Raw genomic sequence first — 17472 nt, 5'->3', positions numbered from 1 at the left:
TAAGTGTGTGAACTTGGGCCCAACTTTTAACCTCTCTACATTTGTTTCTTCACCTGTAAAATAGTGAAAAGTATTCTACCGCATGTGGTTGTTGTGATGATTAAATAAGATGATACATGTGCAAAACATTTAGCAAAACTTGACGTAGAGTTAAGCACATTCTTTCCCCTTCCCCATGTTCCACTCTGCCTGTTCTGCCTCTTCCACCTGGTCTGGGAGAGGGAGGCTGGAACAAGCCTTGCAGATCGTAGGAAGCAAACGGTGACAGTTGATATAAAGCCTTGCTTAACATACATAGCAGCTGGGGTTTAAAATCATGCAGAGACTCAGATGGGCCGTCCCATTAGGTATAGGTGCTAGCCTGCCAGGCCTCAATCCTTAAAATTCTCCCAATGGACCTTTCTAGGTATTTTATCAACGCAGACTCCGGGTATGCTAGCAAGTTCAATTGCCCCATTGTTTAATGTCTTAACTCCAGAATGTTAACTGATTAATCTCAGTTTCCTAATTAATGTTTGAATGACTCTCCTCAGGTCTAAACTATCAAGGGCACTTCTACTTAAAAACAATTTGTCTTCTGTTTGTGCTTTCAGGAGCAATGGGTACATCGAAGGTCCCTGTTTAGAGAGACCTTGTGATAGCTTCAAGATATCCAGAAAAAATGACAAGAAAATATCACGGACCCCCCCCCCCCCCCCAAAAAAAAAAAAAAAAAGGTTAGCGATGAAAGGGTTCATCGCATTTGTTTGGGCCTGGGGCTAAATTCCCAGCCCGCGTGTGGAGGCTGATAATAGTCAGGCCGCGATCAGAAAGCCCCGGGGTGGGGAATCGTCCGCCTGGTCTCTTCCTAAGTCACTGAAGTCGCCTGCCACATTTGGTGACTACATGTTTATTTACATGCAGTAAATGAGTGTGCACAAGTGTAGGCCGACCCCGAGGTGTGGGAGATTGTCGTAGCTTCTCTGTGTAGACCCGACAGCAGTACAGCGGTGTCTGCGTAGCCCTCCGCCGTCTGGTCCCTGTCTGGGTCCGAATATGCGGCTGTGGGGACGGCCCTGCGGCGAGAGCCAGGGGGCGGGCCGCCGCGTGGGCCCGGCAGTCCCTCCTCCCTGCGGAGGCGCCGCCCAGACCCGCTCCTCCGCCGCCGGGCCCGGCCGGCCCCCTCCTCCTCTCCGCGGCGCTCGCAGCCTCCCTCTTCGCTCTTCCCACACCGCCCTCGGCCGCTCCCTCTTGTACGCCCGTCTGAGGGGGAATCGAGCGCGGAACGCATCGATAGCTCTGCCCTCTGCGGCCGCCCGGCCCCGAACTCATCGGTGTGCTCGGAGCTCGATTTCCCTAGGCGGCGGCCGCGGCGGCGGAGGCAGCAGCGGCGGCTGTGGCGGCTGTGGCGGCGGCGGCGGCGGTGGCGGCTGCTCGGCCAGTACTCCCGGCCCCCGCCATTTCGGACTGGGAGCGAGCGCGGCGCAGGCTCTGAAGGCGGCGGCGGGGGCCAGAGGCTCGGCAGCTCCCAGGTGCGGGAGAGAGGTACGGAGCGGACCATCCCTCCTGGGCCCCTGCCCCGGTCCCGACCCTCCTCGCCGGCGCCGGGCGGGGCCGGCGGCGAGTGAATGAATTAGGGGTCCCGGGAGGGGCGGGGAGGGGGCGCGGGCACGGGGCCCGGGAGGGCGTGGTGGGGGTTCTGCAGGGGGAGGCGCGGGGACGCGACGACGCGGGGAGTGAGGAATGGGCGGTGCGGGGCTGGGGAGGGTGAGGCTGGAGGCGGCCGCCGCTTGTGCTGCTTCCTGGACGGGGAACCCCTTCCTTCCTCCTCCCCGAGAGCCGCGGCAGGAGGCGGCGGGGGAGAAACTCGCGGCCCGGCCGGCTGCCCCTCGGGGTGGTAGGGTGCGGTGGAGGTTACTCCCGCTGCGCTCCAGCCTCCCCTCCCCCTCTCCCCGCTCCCGCACCTCTTCCTCCCTTCCCAGCACTCGGCTGCGTCGGCGCTGCCTTCTCTGCTGCATCCAGCATCCCTAGGACGGAGGTATAAACTTCTCCCTCGAGCGCAGGCTGCACGGGTAGTGGTCCTTTCAGGGTGTAAGGGATGTGTGGGTAAGAAGGGAGGTCACGTTTTGGAAGAGCATAGGAAAGTACTTAGAGACCACTGTTTGAGGTTATTGTGTTTGGGAAAAAAATGCATCTGCCTCCGAGTTCCTGACTGCTCCCCTCCCCCATGTATGTGCTATGACATTGCTGTGGCCACAAAGGAGGAGGTGGAGGTAGAGATGGTGGTGGAAGAACAGGTGGCCAACACCCTACACGTAAAGCCTGTGACCTACAGTGAAAAAGGAAAAAGTTAATCCCAGAAGGTCTGTTTTGCTTGGTCAAGTTAAAACACACGAAGAAAACCCGCAGAGCAGAAGCAAGGCTTTTTCTTTGCTAGTTGAGTGTATACAACAGTGGCTAAAATAGTACTTGAAATTTAATTTGCCTCTTCTTGTCCTTTCCCCCATCTCTTCTAAATTACCCTCTTCCTAATAGATTTGATCCCCATCCCAGGAGTTATTACAATGCTACTAAACAGCACTCACATGATTTTTTTAAACTGACTAACAAAAATTAATTGTAGCAGGCCAGCTAACTGCCTGAAATTCTCTTAGGCATGTGCTTTTTATAGCTGAAATCCTAAGCTAGCCTTCTTAAATCAAAACGAAGGGTTAAAAACAGGTATTTTCTAATTGTTATATAATATGTATGTATGTTTCTAATAGAAAATAATTTAGAAGGAAATTATACAGGGAAAAAAGGTCTGTTTGTAATCATCAGCGGAGAATTAACCATATAACTGATGTCACTCTTAAGTGACAAAGGTCCAAAATGCTGACTCCTACATGTGATAGACTATAGACATCCAATATAATTGATATCAATACTATTTACTTTGAGACTATAGGCATCCACAACCATACTTGATTTTAAGAGATTGTAGATGGGAAATTTAGTTTTATGACAAATACATTTTTTTGTTGTTGTTGTTAAAAAAATTGTTGGGTTTTACTCCCAGTTCTACTCCTTGCCAGCTTTTGCAACTTTGGGTCAGAGGGCCCCTTCTGACATGTGCTCTTTTCTTCATTCAATAAAACTCCTTTGGAACACAGTTCTTTCTGGTGGATTTAAATATTGAGTGGTTTTAGAATTCTGATTCAAGGATTTTTTTTTTTTTTTTTCTGGAAACAACCGTTGTATAAACAAGTAGACCAGAAGATGTGTGTCTCTTCAGACATGCATATACAGCTAAACTCTAATCCATTATCTCTCCACAGAATCTCTTAGGCTAGCAAACTTTGTGGTCTTAAAGACTCCTTTACGTTCTTAAAAATTATTGAGGGTCTCAAAAATCTTTGATTTCTGTGGGATCTATCAATATTCACCATATAAAACTGAGGAATTTAACAAACTTCATTTAAAAATAGAAATAATAAGCCTATTACTTCATAACAGGAACAAAATATTTTATGAAAAAGGACTTTTCCAAAATAAAACCAAAAATTAGAAGAGTAATTTTTAGCAAATCTCTTTAATCGTGCAACTTAATAGTGGATTCTCCTATCTACGTCTGCATTCAATCTGTTGTGATCATACATCTGGAAAATTCTACTGTACACTTGTGAAGCAATGAGAGTCAAAAGGGTAAAGAACACCTTACTATCATTATGAAAAGAGTTTTGACCTATTGGACCCCAAAAATGTCTTAGGAACCAGAGAGGTCCTCAGGCCACATTTTGAGAATAGCACTTTTAGGCTATCCAAACTGTTTTGCAGTGTGCGGTAGGCAGGGAGCTAGAGGGTGCATTTTGGAATGAGTCTCCTCATCTATGTCATTTTCTATGGCTTACATTTGGAATAAAACATGGAGGCAAATAGGATAAGACACTTGCTGGTAGTGGCTGTCATCGTGGCCCTCAACAAGCGGTGCAGTAAGGATAGGTGGAGCAGAGGAGGGCAGGGAGCTGGACTGTAACAGTCTGGTACAACAGTTTTCTGGCCTGTGTTCTTTCTTTGTGAGGGGGCTTAGGAATAAGGTTAGTATGTTATCATTTGGAAAACCAAATTATTATGATTGTTTTTAATTTTAGTCTTTAGTAAATAGGATGCCACATGTATTAAGTGTTTATAATATATGCACATTCATTAATCTGGAACTGCTTATCCTATAATAAATGTGCATTTACTGCCATTCTTTCTACATTTCACTCCTTATTTGTAATAATATATTACATGAGGGAAAGATGAAATTAAATATATTCATTTTATTTCAAAAAGTCTGAAGCAGCTGACTAAAAAATATCAGATTTTTTTAATCTTATTTCTGCTTGTTAACTGTGCAAGTTGTCAATGTTTATTGCCCATGTTGGGAGATGATGTACGAGAAACAAAAAGTAAAAGTCACTTGGATTATTGAGTCATATTCACTTACATCTTTTAAAAGTTTGGTTTTTTCCTTTTGTTTGTTTGTTTTTGAGACAGGGTCTCGCTCTGTTACCTGAGCTAGAGTGCAAGTGCAGTGGCATTGTCATATAGCTCACTGCAATCTCAAACTCCTGGGTTCAAGCAATCCTCCTGCCTCAGCCTCCCAAGTAGCTGGGACTACAGGCATGCATCACCATGCCTGGCTAATTTTGCTATTTTTTGTAGAGATGGGTTATCACTTCCTTGCTCAAGCTGGTCTTGAACTCCTGGCCTCAAGGGATCCTCCCACCATTGCCTCCCAAAGTGCTGGGATTACAGGTGTGAGCCACCACATCCGGCCTTTTAAAAGTTTTTTCTTATTAAAGGCAGTATTTATCTCTGTTTTATTCAATTATATTTTTCTTGTGCAAAAGTGCTGTTTTTCAGTACCAAGATAGGATTGTATATTGTGATTGATGATCAAATCTCCTATTAATCCAAAGTTCTCAAAGTGCTCTTAGTTTTTACTTTTATTTTCCCCAGAGATATTTTACAGATTAAAATGTCTTCAAGTATTGTCTTTATCTGCTTCAGTGTCTAAATTTTTATTTCCTCATAATATAGTCCAGCTTTATTTGACACTCATCCTTCTATCCCCCATCCGATGATTGTTGCTCCTTATACAGGAGAACTACCACAATGATGCCTTTATAAAGATTTCTATAGATGTTGACTCCAACAAAAACACTTTTAACATATCTACTTCTAACTATTAGAGGCGGGAGTCAACTAGGAATACTGAACCAGTAGGAGTAGAGATAGCCGTCGAGAAGTTTTGTGTGGGTGTGTCTACAGGGTATAGAGAACTGTGCTAGACACTGGTACTGAGTGAAGTCATGATATAATCCTTTGAGAGCCATTAGCTGCTACAGAACAGCAGTCTGTCTCTTTAGATAGAACAACCTGAATATAAAATAAAAGAACTGTCTATGTAGTCTGTATGTGTTTTTCTCAAATGTTGATGAGGGAGTCTGTAAATGAAGTACAATTCATTACAATACACATCTATAGTCAAATGAAGTTTTATCATTGAATTTTATGAGATATTTTGCAATAATTTTCCACGTAAAGGTGAGTTTGTGTTAAAAGGTATTGATAAGAGTGTTTGATAGAGTATTAATGGCATGTATAACACATATCCTAATTTAGTCACATTTTCATTATTTTTATTATAAGGCCTGCTGAAAATGACTGAATATAAACTTGTGGTAGTTGGAGCTGGTGGCGTAGGCAAGAGTGCCTTGACGATACAGCTAATTCAGAATCACTTTGTGGATGAATATGATCCAACAATAGAGGTAAATCTTGTTTTAATGTTGTACATATTACTTGTGCAGGACCATCTTTGGTACAAATCAAGGTTTCTGTGGTCATTTTTGTGAGTACTTATTACAAGGCAATTATACTGAAAGTTGTCTTAAGTTATCTGAACTGTATTTGTGTTCCAAGGCTTTAACTGAAGTTACACGTAACCATAAATATGGGAGCCTTTCTTCCCTTGGGAGAATATCAAAGTCCGTGGTGTGTGTTCACACTGTGTCAGTATATGTGCATTTTGTTTAAAAGTGTATTTCAAAGTTTTGTGAGAGGGTGGAAAGGTGAATTTGCATCTCATCTATACCTAAAAGTCACTTTTTAATGTAACTTTTATGCTTATGGATTTCCTGGTATTTTGACATTAGATTGAATTGTACTGGTAAAATGTAATCGATGGTTGGGTTTTTCTTTAACTTAATTAGTGGTATTTTCCTCTCTTTCCCTCAACATTAAAGTAGTGGAGAACCGATCGCTACTGGATGCATTTTAAAAAGCTCATTCTTTGCCTAAGGTGTGATATATAAATGTACCACTACCAATCTTAATCTTTGTATTCCTTTCTTAATTTACTCAAGGAAATGTTAGGAATTTTTTTTTTGTTACAATTTGACTAATTAACTTTTGAGGATTATTTTCAGACTTTTTTGGTTTTATGAAAACTTACAAAGTAAAAGCCAGTAGCAAAATGAGAGGTAAAGACCTAGAAGAGACCTTAAGAGGTCAGGTAGTAGTATTTGTATTGCCTCTGGCAGCACTATACTGAAATTATCTCAAGCAGATAGGATTTATTTAATCCAAAGGCCTGCAGGAGGGAATATTCCATAATTGTCCTTGTCAACCCATTTTCAGAACATAATTATTAGCATATTTCATGCATAATCTGAACCTTCATGTTACATTTAATATCAGTGGAGGTAGAAATAATATATTACTTTGTCTTTGAAATAGCCTTATATTAGATTATTTTTTAGGCTTCTTTACCCCAGGTTAAATAATTCTAATCCCTTAGGTTTTATTCTAGATCTAATGTACCAATTTTTTTTAATCAGTTCTGAAAATTTTCCGAGAACTTTCTCCAAATCTCAAGTTGTGGAATCTAGCAGGGCATGCCCTGTTAAGGTACTGTGCTGTGTAATGTCTTAAAGACACACTCTGCACTGAGTTGGATTCTGAGGGCATCAGTGGCCTTAGAACAGTGTTTATGTGATTTAGAACTTTGAGCATTGATTAGATAACTGTTCAGAAGAAAATGTCAAAAAATATTTTTGGTGCTATAACAAAAGGGAGAAATAATACTGATTTACAAAGATTTGATTTAAACATAGAAGCAACTTTTATTTGGCTTCCAAGTTTAAGAATTTGCTTTAGTAAAGAACAGTCTAATTGAAGTGGAGTGCCTATGTAATAATCTCTATATATTTACTTTTGACAAGTCAGTTCAGTGCTATACTATAGTTTAGTTGTGTTCTTTGAGGAGGATTGTGTTGTTCACCCTTTCAATCTATATTTCCAAATCCTGGGTTACTTGGTATACTCTACCATTTAAATCAAATGTAAAAGGAAATTTTAATAAAATTCGGGTTAAGCATGGAAGTTTTTCTGGGATTTTGGAAGGTGATTTTAACAGAAATGCCCTCCATCTTCCTTGAAAATCTGAGAAATCCCATTACACTCTGTTTCCTATCAGAGGTCATGAAAGCATATAGCTTGGTATCATGAGTGTGATAAAATAGGTTAGGAAACCTTTTGCTCAAAATTGTTAAAATGCAATATAAATCTTGAAGAAATAAAGCTAACAGGTAATTCTTTATTTGGGGGGAAGGTTGAAAAAGTTTATAAACTTAAACCCGTAATTCTGATTATGATTTCTGCCAAACCAGAAGACTTGACTCTGGGAAGCATTGATTACCTGTGAACTTTGAAACTGACATTCTGTTGTAGTTTAGCCACCTGGGAAAGGGTATGAGATTATCTCTTACCTCCCAAGTTACAGTGAGTCTCTGAGGGAACTGCCACATTAAGTTCTTGGTGTAGTTCAACTATAAGAAAGGCAAGAGAACTTAGTAGTTTAACTTAATAAATAGTTGATTGAATAAAAACGCTGACTCCACGTTATAAAAAGTTAAAAAGGAGCATGGGAGATTTTATTGCTGCTGTTAGGTTTTGTTTGGTGAATAATGTAGGTCAGAGAGAAAATTAGAAAGGACATAGACTTTGCATGTTTGGAATTCTCACTAGTTTTTCTACATTTTTTTAATGGAAAGAATTTTTAAAAATTTCAATCAAGTAATACTATATTTTTTAATGATTTAGAGTTTGCAAAGATTTACACTAGGAAGTAGATCAAGAGGGTAGTCATTGTTTCTTTCATTTTATAGGCAATTAATAGTCTCTGAGAGGGTCTGACTCACCTAAGGATACTTAGCTAGCAAGTGGTAGGATTTGAGCTTCAATTTTCTGAGACCAAGTTAAGTGGAATTTCCACTGTACCCTCGTATAACTTTTTATTTTTTTTTATTTTTATTTTTTATTTATTTATTTATTTATTTTTTTGAGACAGAGTCTCACTCTGTTGCCCAGGCTAGAGTGAGTGCCGTGGCGTCAGCCTAGCTCACAGCAACCTCAAACTCCTGAGCTCAAGCGATCCTCCTGTCTCAGCCTCCCAAGTAGCTGGGACTACAGGCATGCACCACCATGCCCGGCTAATTTTTTCCATATATATTTTTAGCTGTCCATATAATTTCTTTCTATTTTTAGTAGAGATGGGGTCTCGCTCTTGCTCAGGCAGGTCTCGAACTCCTGAGCTCAAACGATCCGCCCACCTCGGCCTCCCAGAGTGCTAGGATTACAGGCGTGAGCCACCGCGCCCGGCCTCGTATAACTTTTTAAAAGTAAAAAATTACCTGTCTTTCAAGCTAAGAAGATATTTAATAATGGAGACTAATTCGGATTTATCAATATACCCAAATTTGAAATTAGTCTGCTATCTAATGGCAACTTAATGGCAGAGATATGATAGAGAGTTAGGCAGGCATGACACATAGATGGATGTGTTTATATTTGAGGCTACACATGTGAAAATCACCTTTACTTTTATTCTGAAAGATTTTATCTTTTACGAAGTCCACCAAAGAAATAATGAAGTATCTTGTTAGTGTGGCAAGATTATTAAAAACTCAAGCCCCTAAACACAATACTTGGCTAGAAATATTTAATATATGCTTTTATAGTTTTGAGATCACTTTTTATCAAAACATTTTCCCTGAAATTTTTTTTCCAAGGTAAAATTTGGTAGAAGAATAATCTTGTCTTAAAAAAATTTAGGTATTTATAAACATAGAGATCAGAAGAATGAGTTAATCAATTAGTAAATATATATTGAGTATTTATTGCATATAATATCTGGTAAAGATAAATATAGCAAGAAATATTTTCCACAGGCTCTAATTCTTTGACATCTGCATGCTCTTGTTATTGTGCCACTTATAATTCAGTTCAGGTTGTTATGCCCTTCTTTGGTGGAATAGTTTCCTGCTCAGTAACGAAGAGTAGATTAATTAGATTGATTCGTTCCATCTTCTGTGCTCTGAGCTATGTTTATTTTACCAAGGTTTACTAGTTTCTCTATTTTCTTATTTTGCCATGATAATTATTGAATTCATTTTACTTGCAGAAGTATGTAGATATAGAGAGAGAATCTATAATATAATAAAACAGTGTTGAGTGGTGTAAGAAAAGTCTTATGTAATGTTGTAAGCAGTTATTTTTCTGATTTTATACATATATATCAGTGGTTATCAATGAGGGGTGATGACTACTCCAGTGTTCTATTAAAGCATTCTGTTTTTAAAATAGGATATGCACTGCAGTGTATCTCTCTTCAAGAATGGCTGGGTCTTCCCCCCTTTTGTGAGTGCCCTCTACTGGTCAATTTATGTGTCATTATAAATAACAATGAAATCCTAAGTTTGGATGTTTTTCCTATTTAAACTGTGGGTATAATCAATTTATAAATATATCAATTTTATTTAAAAGTTTTATATAATTGGTTTTTTAAAAATTTAAAATATCAGTTTTACTCTGCTAATACTAATATAGAGATTACTGTATAGATAGGCCTAACAAGCAAGTAAGTGAGTGTATTTAAGAAAGGAAATGAGGCACTGTAAGAGAAAATAGGGTCCACTGTTAACACATAATGAGTTTACTTTGAGGAACTAAGAAGCAGCAGTGTGGCTCTCTGAATTTCTTTGCATGCCCTCAGGAGCTACTTTATGGAGACCAAAGCTTGGTGTGGTGTGTTACCGGGGGTGTTACGAAGAGCCTATTCAAAAGTGGCAAATTGTGAAAGTTCACATTTTGTAGATTTTTATAGGACTGTAGAAGAGTTGTGAAGCACCTGATTTTTAGAATAAACTAACACAAAACTCAGGTACTGTATTTAGGTCAATTTAAGGATAAATATTTACTTAAAAGTATTTATTTAGACCTGAATGTTAAACTTTATTGGACATGTTTTATTCTCCCTTGGGTTTTTATAAATACAAAGCTTTAAAAACATACAAATGGAAGTTGGTAATGGAAATAGTGAAAGGGAAAAAATTTTTATGGTTTGTCATCTCCTCAGATTCTGGTTTTAGCAATATAACTAATTCCTTAATCCCCAAAATGATATTCAGTGCCCACTTTGTACCATGCAGTCTGCTTAGGGACTGGAGGTACATTGAGGAGCAAAACGGACCAGTCCCTGCCTTCATGGAGCTTTATTAGTCGTAGGTGTACACTTGTCCCTTGATATCCACCAGAGATTGGTTTTAGGACCTCCTGTGGGTACCAAAATCTGCGAATATGCAAGTTCTTGCTATAAAATGGCATAGTATTTGTATATGAGCTACATATATCTTCCCATATACTTTAAACCATCACCTAATACAATGCCTACACCTGATTTCATTCTCATGGATTCAACATAGTACTTGCATACTGCAAATTCGAGTTTTGCTTTCAGAACTTTTTGGATTTTTTCCCCCCAGATATCTTTTTTCCACAGTTGGTTGAATGCACAGTGCAGATCCCGTAGATAAGAAGGGGCGACTGTGTTTTGAAGAGCGGTATTTGTAGTCAGTGATGCTAATTATGTACGACTTAATATAGAGGCTTTATATTTTAGGAGAGCATTACATTTCTTGCATCTCTTTATTATCTCATAATGCCTAGCTTTTTGGAACAGTTATATTGTTGTGATCTTAATATAACAAAATTAGTAGAAATAGGTAGTAAAAAAGAAAATATTTGAGAGGATTAAGGAGGGACATAGTGAATGCCTTAGATTATTTTTTCAACGTTTTATTTTGAAAAATTTCCAGTCTATAGAAAAGTAATAAAAAATAGTACAATGAATACCTGATACCTGTTACCCTTAAACTGGATTCACTAGTTAAGGTTTTGCCATATTTGCTTTCTCTAGATCTGTACGTGTGTGTATGTTTATGTGTGTGTATGTATATACACACACATACACTTAACATGAATGCATATTCTTTATTTTTGCTGACCTTTGAGATTAAGTTGCACATATTATGATCCTTTACCTTTAAACTTCTACCATCTAATAGGGGTCTGCAAACTATTGCTTGCTTGCTGGCCAAATCCTGCCTGCTGTTTCTTTGTAAAGTTTTATTGGAGCACAGCCATGCCTTTGTTTACATGTTGTCTATGGCTGCTTTCACACTACAATGGCAGAGCTAAGTAGTTGCAACCAAAAAGACCAAAAGCCTAACATATTTATTATCTGGCCGTTTACAGAAAAATTTTGCCAATCTTATTCTAACAATAAGAATATTTTCTTATTTAACAATGATGCAATGATGACATTTAGGAAATTCAACATTGATAATATATATTTATAGTTCATATTCAAATTTTATCAGTTCCAAGAATATCCTTTTAGCAGTTATTTTTGTGTGTGTGTGATCCAGGATCAAAAATTAGTTGTCATATCTCCAGGTCTTTCTAATCTAGAACAGTTTCTTAGGTTTTCTTTGTCTTTTATGACAGTGGCACTTTTTTTTTTTTTTTTTTTTGAGGCAGGGTCTTGCTCTGTCATCCAGGCTGGAGTGCAGTGGTGTCATCACAGCTCACTGCAACCTCAGACTCCTGGGTTCAAGTGATCCTCCTGCCTCAGCTTCCTGGACAGTGTCACTTTGAAGAATTCAGGCCAATTGTTTTATAGCACGTATTTTAGGTTTTTCTGGTTGTTACCTTATGGTCAGATTCAGGTTAAACAGTTTTGGCAGGCATGATACCTAAGTGATGTTCTGTCCTCCTCATTGCATCACAGCAGGAGGCATATGATGATGCTAATTTGTCCTATTACTGATAATGTTGATTTCTTAGGTTAAGTTGATGTCTGTGAGATTTCTCTCTGTAAAATTGGCTTTAATTCCTTTATAATTCATAAGTACTCTGTGAGGAGATACTTTGAGTCTGTAGATACCCTGTTTTCCAATATATTTGCATTTAGTAGGATTTAGCGTCCAACTGATAATTCTCACCTAAATAAATTACTACCATGAGGGATTGCAAAATGATTATCTTCTAACGCTGTCATTACTTCTACATTAATTAATTGGCATCTGCCATAAGTAAGAACTCTTTCTTTTCTCTTCCCTCCTCTTTTATTTATTTGTTGCAGTCTGTTACTGTAATTATTGATCTTGATGCTCAAATTTGTTTTTGATATAGCCAGTGGAATCCCTTTAAAGCTGGCTTTTCTATCCTTTTTACATGTCCTCATTAGTTTCAGAGCTCATCTTTACTTCCTGGCACTGCATGTTCTAGGTTCACCTGGTCTTTTTCCTGTCCCCACCCTGGATTCAGCCATTTGTCCAAGGAGCCCTAGTGCCCTTTAATGGGAGATGGTATTTAGAAATCAAGATCTGGATATCGGGTGTGTTTATTGCTACTGGGGTGTCATTGCTTCTAGACCCTTTTCAATGCATTGAGCTAGAAAATACATGTTATAAAAAATCGTGAGTTCAGCTGGGTACAGTGGCTCATGCCTGTAATCCTAGCCTGGGAAGCTGAAGCAGGAGGATAGCTTGAGGTCAGGAGTTCGAGACCAACCTGAGCAAGAGTGAGACCCCATCTTTACAAAAAAATAGAAAAATTAGCAGGGTATAGTGGTTTGCACCTGTAGTCCCAGCTACTTGGGAGGCTGAGGCAGGAGGATTGCTTGAGCCCAGGAGTTGGAGGTTGCAGCGAGCTATGATGATGCCACTGCATCATTCTAGCCAGGGCTACAGAGTGAGACTTTGTCTCAGTAAGAAAAACAAAAACAAAAAAATGCACAATCATGAGTTCGCTATTCTTTCTCACTTTCCTATTTTCTTTTTACCAAAGTGAGAAAACTGGTTCTACCTTGTTTAAATTTTAATGTGTAACTGTATACAGTTGTGAAATAAAAATGATAATGTCCATCTTAAATTCTGATTCTTGTAGTATTATCTAAGTCTGAGGTCCCCAACCCCTGGGCTGTGGACCATTATCAGTCTGTGGTCTGTTAGGAAGAAGGTGGGCAAGCAAAACTTCATCTGTATTTATAGCAGCTCTCCATCACTAGCATCACACCTGAGCTCTGCCTCCTATCAGATCAGCAGCAGCATTAGATTCTCATAGGAGCTCAAACCCTGCTGTAAACTGCACATGTAAGAGATCTAGGTTGCACACTCCTTATAAGAATCCATCACCTCCCGCCCCCCCCCCCCCCCCCCCCCCGCCCACCATCTGTGGAGAAATTGTCTTCCGTGAAACTGGTTTCTGGTACCAAAATGGTTGGGGACTGCTGATCTAAGTAACATGGATTGAATTAATTAATTTAACGTTAGGTTAGTTTCCTTATTTGTGGAATTAAGATTAAATATTTTTCTCCTTTGCAAAAAGTGGGAATCCTTTTCTCATTATCAGAGTATCCTCGAACCATTAAGGAAAGCATGTAGGAAAAGATTAAGCTATAGGGCTGCATAAAAATTGAGATGTCTTTAATAAAGATGCAAGACAAATGAAAACCTGGGAAAGCCATTTGATTCATATAATAAAAAGCTATCTTATGTATGTATTAGAAAAAACTAAACATCCAAACAAAAAAAATGGGGTAAAGATATAAATAGCCAGCCTGTCTACCACAAAAGAAGTAAAACAAATGACATAAGCATATAAAAAGACACTTTATTAGTACAATGCAAGTTCAAACAAGAAATAACATTTCATACTTTAATATTGACTAAGTTTAGAATGATAACTGTGCTGGGAAGGATATGGAGAATTGTGCTCTCTTTTTTCTGTAGTGGAAGTATGAACTGTAACAAACTTTCTGGAGGTCAATTTGGTAAGAGTTTCAAAATTCAAACTGCATGTCCTTTGTCCAGGTAATTCCACTTCTTAGGATTTATCCCAGGGATTTGATTGGATAAATGTTTAAGCTGTATATATAGGAATGTTTATAGTGCTCTTTATGATTTTTAAAAAACAGAAATAATCTGCATGTCTACCAATAGAGAATTGAAGTAAATTATGATATATCCATACAAATTATAATATACAGTTGTCAAAAGGATTAGGTAGATTTATATGTACTGACATTGAAAAATGTCCATTTTGTAAGTGAAACTGGGTCGTGTAGCACATTGTTATCTAAAAACAAACTTAATTATTCCCTCATCCTCTGTGTGTTTCAGTTTTTAAAAATAAGCATATACTGTTGGGGGTAGGAGAGAAATACTCATTTGGAGAGAGAGAGAGAGAGAGAGAGAGAAAAGGGCACTGAAGTATTAGATACTATTAGATTATTTCATACTTCCCTCTTTTTAAAGCCTCAATAAATTGGATTATGCAGATATACTCTTGGATTAAGGAAATTGGTATCAGGGCTAAATAAATAACTGAGAAGTATATAATATAAAACATGAAAATTATGTTGACATCTGTAATTATAAGATTGGATCCATGATCGTTCCAGTCTGTCATTCTTCCCTTGACTTCAAGTGATAACTTGTGGAAGAATGCCACATGACTTCAACAGGTTACAGATGTATGCTTATAGCATCTTTATTTTCAAAATGTGTTATGTACATTTTCCTTGAGTTTATTCAAATTTTTGAACTAGTTTTCTCTCTTAGGGGTAGTATACATTTAATTCTCTCTAGTCCTAAGCTAATATTCACTGTTCTTACAATGCCAAGTATACAGCATTTGGTAAAGAAGTCTTTGTTTTCTTTATCGTTTCTTTACTTTTAATGAATGTCTTGGGCTTTAATTGAAAATTCTATTATGAGAACAAAGTCTTTAACACCCTTACTCCCTACTCAGAACAGAAATCCTTCATAACCCTCAGTTTTAGCTCTCCTTCCTTGTAACTTGTCCAGTTCCATTATATTTATTTCTAAATATGGTGATCAGTTTTGTAAGTTATTTCAACTGTAGATGTCCAATGATTATATAAGGACAAGATACTGTTTCTGTACAGTTCTTAGTAGCCAGTGGCCTGCTCTCTACTTTTTTGGCATGTATAGTGTAATATATAAAATAATGCAATTAACCTCTTACAGCACTTTTCAGTTTGTAAAGGGATTTTCATAGTCTTTAATTCTAACCTGTATAGACAATCCTGTATGTGATTATTAACCCACTTGTATGATGAAGGAACAATAAGTTAGTGTAGATGAGAGATTAAGTAGTTTGTCCAAGCCCACACCACAAAAGTGGGGCTCTTTGGCTGCCCATAGATTGAAGACTCCCGAGTATATCTCTAGCCTAAACTTCTGCCCTGAGCACCAGACCTCTATATCAAGCTGCCCACAGGTCATACCCACCATGACCTTAGGAAATTCAACATGCCCAAAATTGAACTCATCTTTTCCTTAACCCCTCTCTGTTCCCATACCCATCAATAATCCCTGCTATTTTAAATTATTGAGATATAGCTCACATCACACAAAATTCACCCTTTTAAAGTGTCCAGTGGTTTTTAGTATGTTCACAAGGTTTGTGTAGCCATCACTACTGTCAAATTCTAGAATGTTATCATCACCCCATAAAGAAGTCTCATGCCCGTTAGCAGTCATTCCTCAATCCCTTCTCCCACCAGCCCCTGAAAACCACTAATTTACTTTGTGTCTCTGGATTTCCCTGTTTTATATATTTCATATAAATGAATCCTACAGTACACGGCCTTTTGTGTCTTGCTTCTTTCACATAGAATAATGTTTTCAGAGTTCATCCATGTTGTTGCATGTTGATCAGTCGTTCATCCCTTTTTTACGGATTAATAATACTTTGTTGTATGTATAGATATACCATATATTGTTTATCCTTTCAACAGTTGGTGGGCATTTGGGTTGTTTCCTCTCTTTGGCTATTTTGAATAATGCTGCCGTAAACATTTATGTACAAGTTTTTGTGTGAACGTATAATTTCAATTCTCTTGGGTATATATCTAGAGGTAGAATTGCTGGATCATATGGCAGGTCTAACTTTAACTTTCTGAGGAACTTCCAAGTTGTTTTCCAAAGTGGCTATATCATTTACAGTTCCTACCAGCAATCTCTGAGGGTAGTTCCCGTTAAGTATTTCTCGAATCTATGTACTTCATTCTTACTGCTGTTGCTGCCTTACTTCAAGTTTTGTCATTTCTTTTTTTTTTTTTTTTTAATTTTTTTCATGCCATCGTTGCGCAGGGGCCATGCTAATCTCTGTATCATTCCAATTTTAGCGTATGTGCTGCCAAAGCGAGCACTGTCATTTCTTATAATAATTTCCTAGCTCATCTCCCAGGCTCTGTTCCCCTCACTCCCTCCATCCCCCTCTCTCTCTCTCTTTTTACCAGTTTTTAACAGTTATAGAAGTCAGAAGTCTAGTCTGGAAAACAGAAACCACTCTAGATATTTCAGCGTGGAGAATTAGTTAATTAGTTGTTGGAGGACTGAAAAGCAAGAAGAGAACACTGAGGTAGCACAGTAACACTGTCCCTAGGATTCAGGGAATGCAGGGAAGATGTGTGGGTTTTTAGAACTAAAAGCTCAGAGGAGGGGGCCTGTATTCCTGAGGCTTAGCTCTCTTCAGAGGTGGTATTGCACACTGCTACTGGTGCCTCTGAGTGGGTGTCATGGGCAGTGTCTCAGAGGGCCAAAAAAACCTTGTCCCTTTCCATAATTTGTCATAATAATGTTAACAGTGAATGTGGTAAATCTGATCCTCCCTTATTTAAAAACCTTCCAGTAATTTAGTGTAGGATGAAGTTAAAACTCCTTAAAATAACGTATGTGACCCTCTGTAAGCTGGCTTCTGCTTGAGCGTCCAGTTTCATTTCTTGCTACTTACTTGTAACCCTTGTAAGCTAAAATTATGTTGAGCTCCTTGGTTCCACGTACTCAACATGCTGTTCTGTGTTTTTTGGTGCATTCTCTTTGCTCCTTTTGCTGGAATGGCCCTCCCCTCCCTGTCTTTCTTAATTCATACAAGCAGAGTTGGTCTTTGTGCCACCCTTGTACTTTGTCTTGCATATGGTGTTATATCTGTTTGACTTTATTTTAATTATTTGTTCACATTCATATCTCTTCTACTAGGCCAAGTTCCCTGAGGTCAGAAACTATATAATGCCTGACACAATGTGTGACT

At 38.7% G+C, this 17472-nt stretch overlaps 1 protein-coding gene and 1 non-coding gene across 4 annotated transcripts in view; one reads left to right on the top strand and one right to left on the bottom strand.

The window, feature by feature from the left end:
* Window positions 1-1418: 1418 nt before the first annotated feature.
* The window catches only part of KRAS (KRAS proto-oncogene, GTPase), a 42102-nt gene continuing 26048 nt past the window's right edge, over window positions 1419-17472 (top strand). For 2 of the 3 annotated variants that reach the window (XM_069491869.1, XM_069491870.1), the window contains exons 1-2: window positions 1419-1524; window positions 5659-5780. In XM_069491869.1, the coding sequence (XP_069347970.1) occupies window positions 5670-5780 (111 nt within the window). In that variant the 5' untranslated portion in view covers window positions 1419-1524; window positions 5659-5669. The remainder of the gene's footprint in view (window positions 1525-5658; window positions 5781-17472) is intronic. The other variant, XM_069491868.1, reaches the window with a different exon arrangement.
* On the bottom strand, window positions 16488-16591 carry LOC138397729 (U6 spliceosomal RNA). Its single transcript, XR_011235853.1, has one exon. It is a non-coding gene; the product is annotated as a U6 spliceosomal RNA (small nuclear RNA).

This window comes from Eulemur rufifrons, chromosome 16, assembly GCF_041146395.1.
Source record: "Eulemur rufifrons isolate Redbay chromosome 16, OSU_ERuf_1, whole genome shotgun sequence".
NCBI lineage: Eukaryota > Metazoa > Chordata > Mammalia > Primates > Lemuridae > Eulemur > Eulemur rufifrons.
The sequence above is the reverse complement of the archived record's forward strand: the minus strand, read 5'-3'. Positions and strand labels throughout refer to the sequence as shown.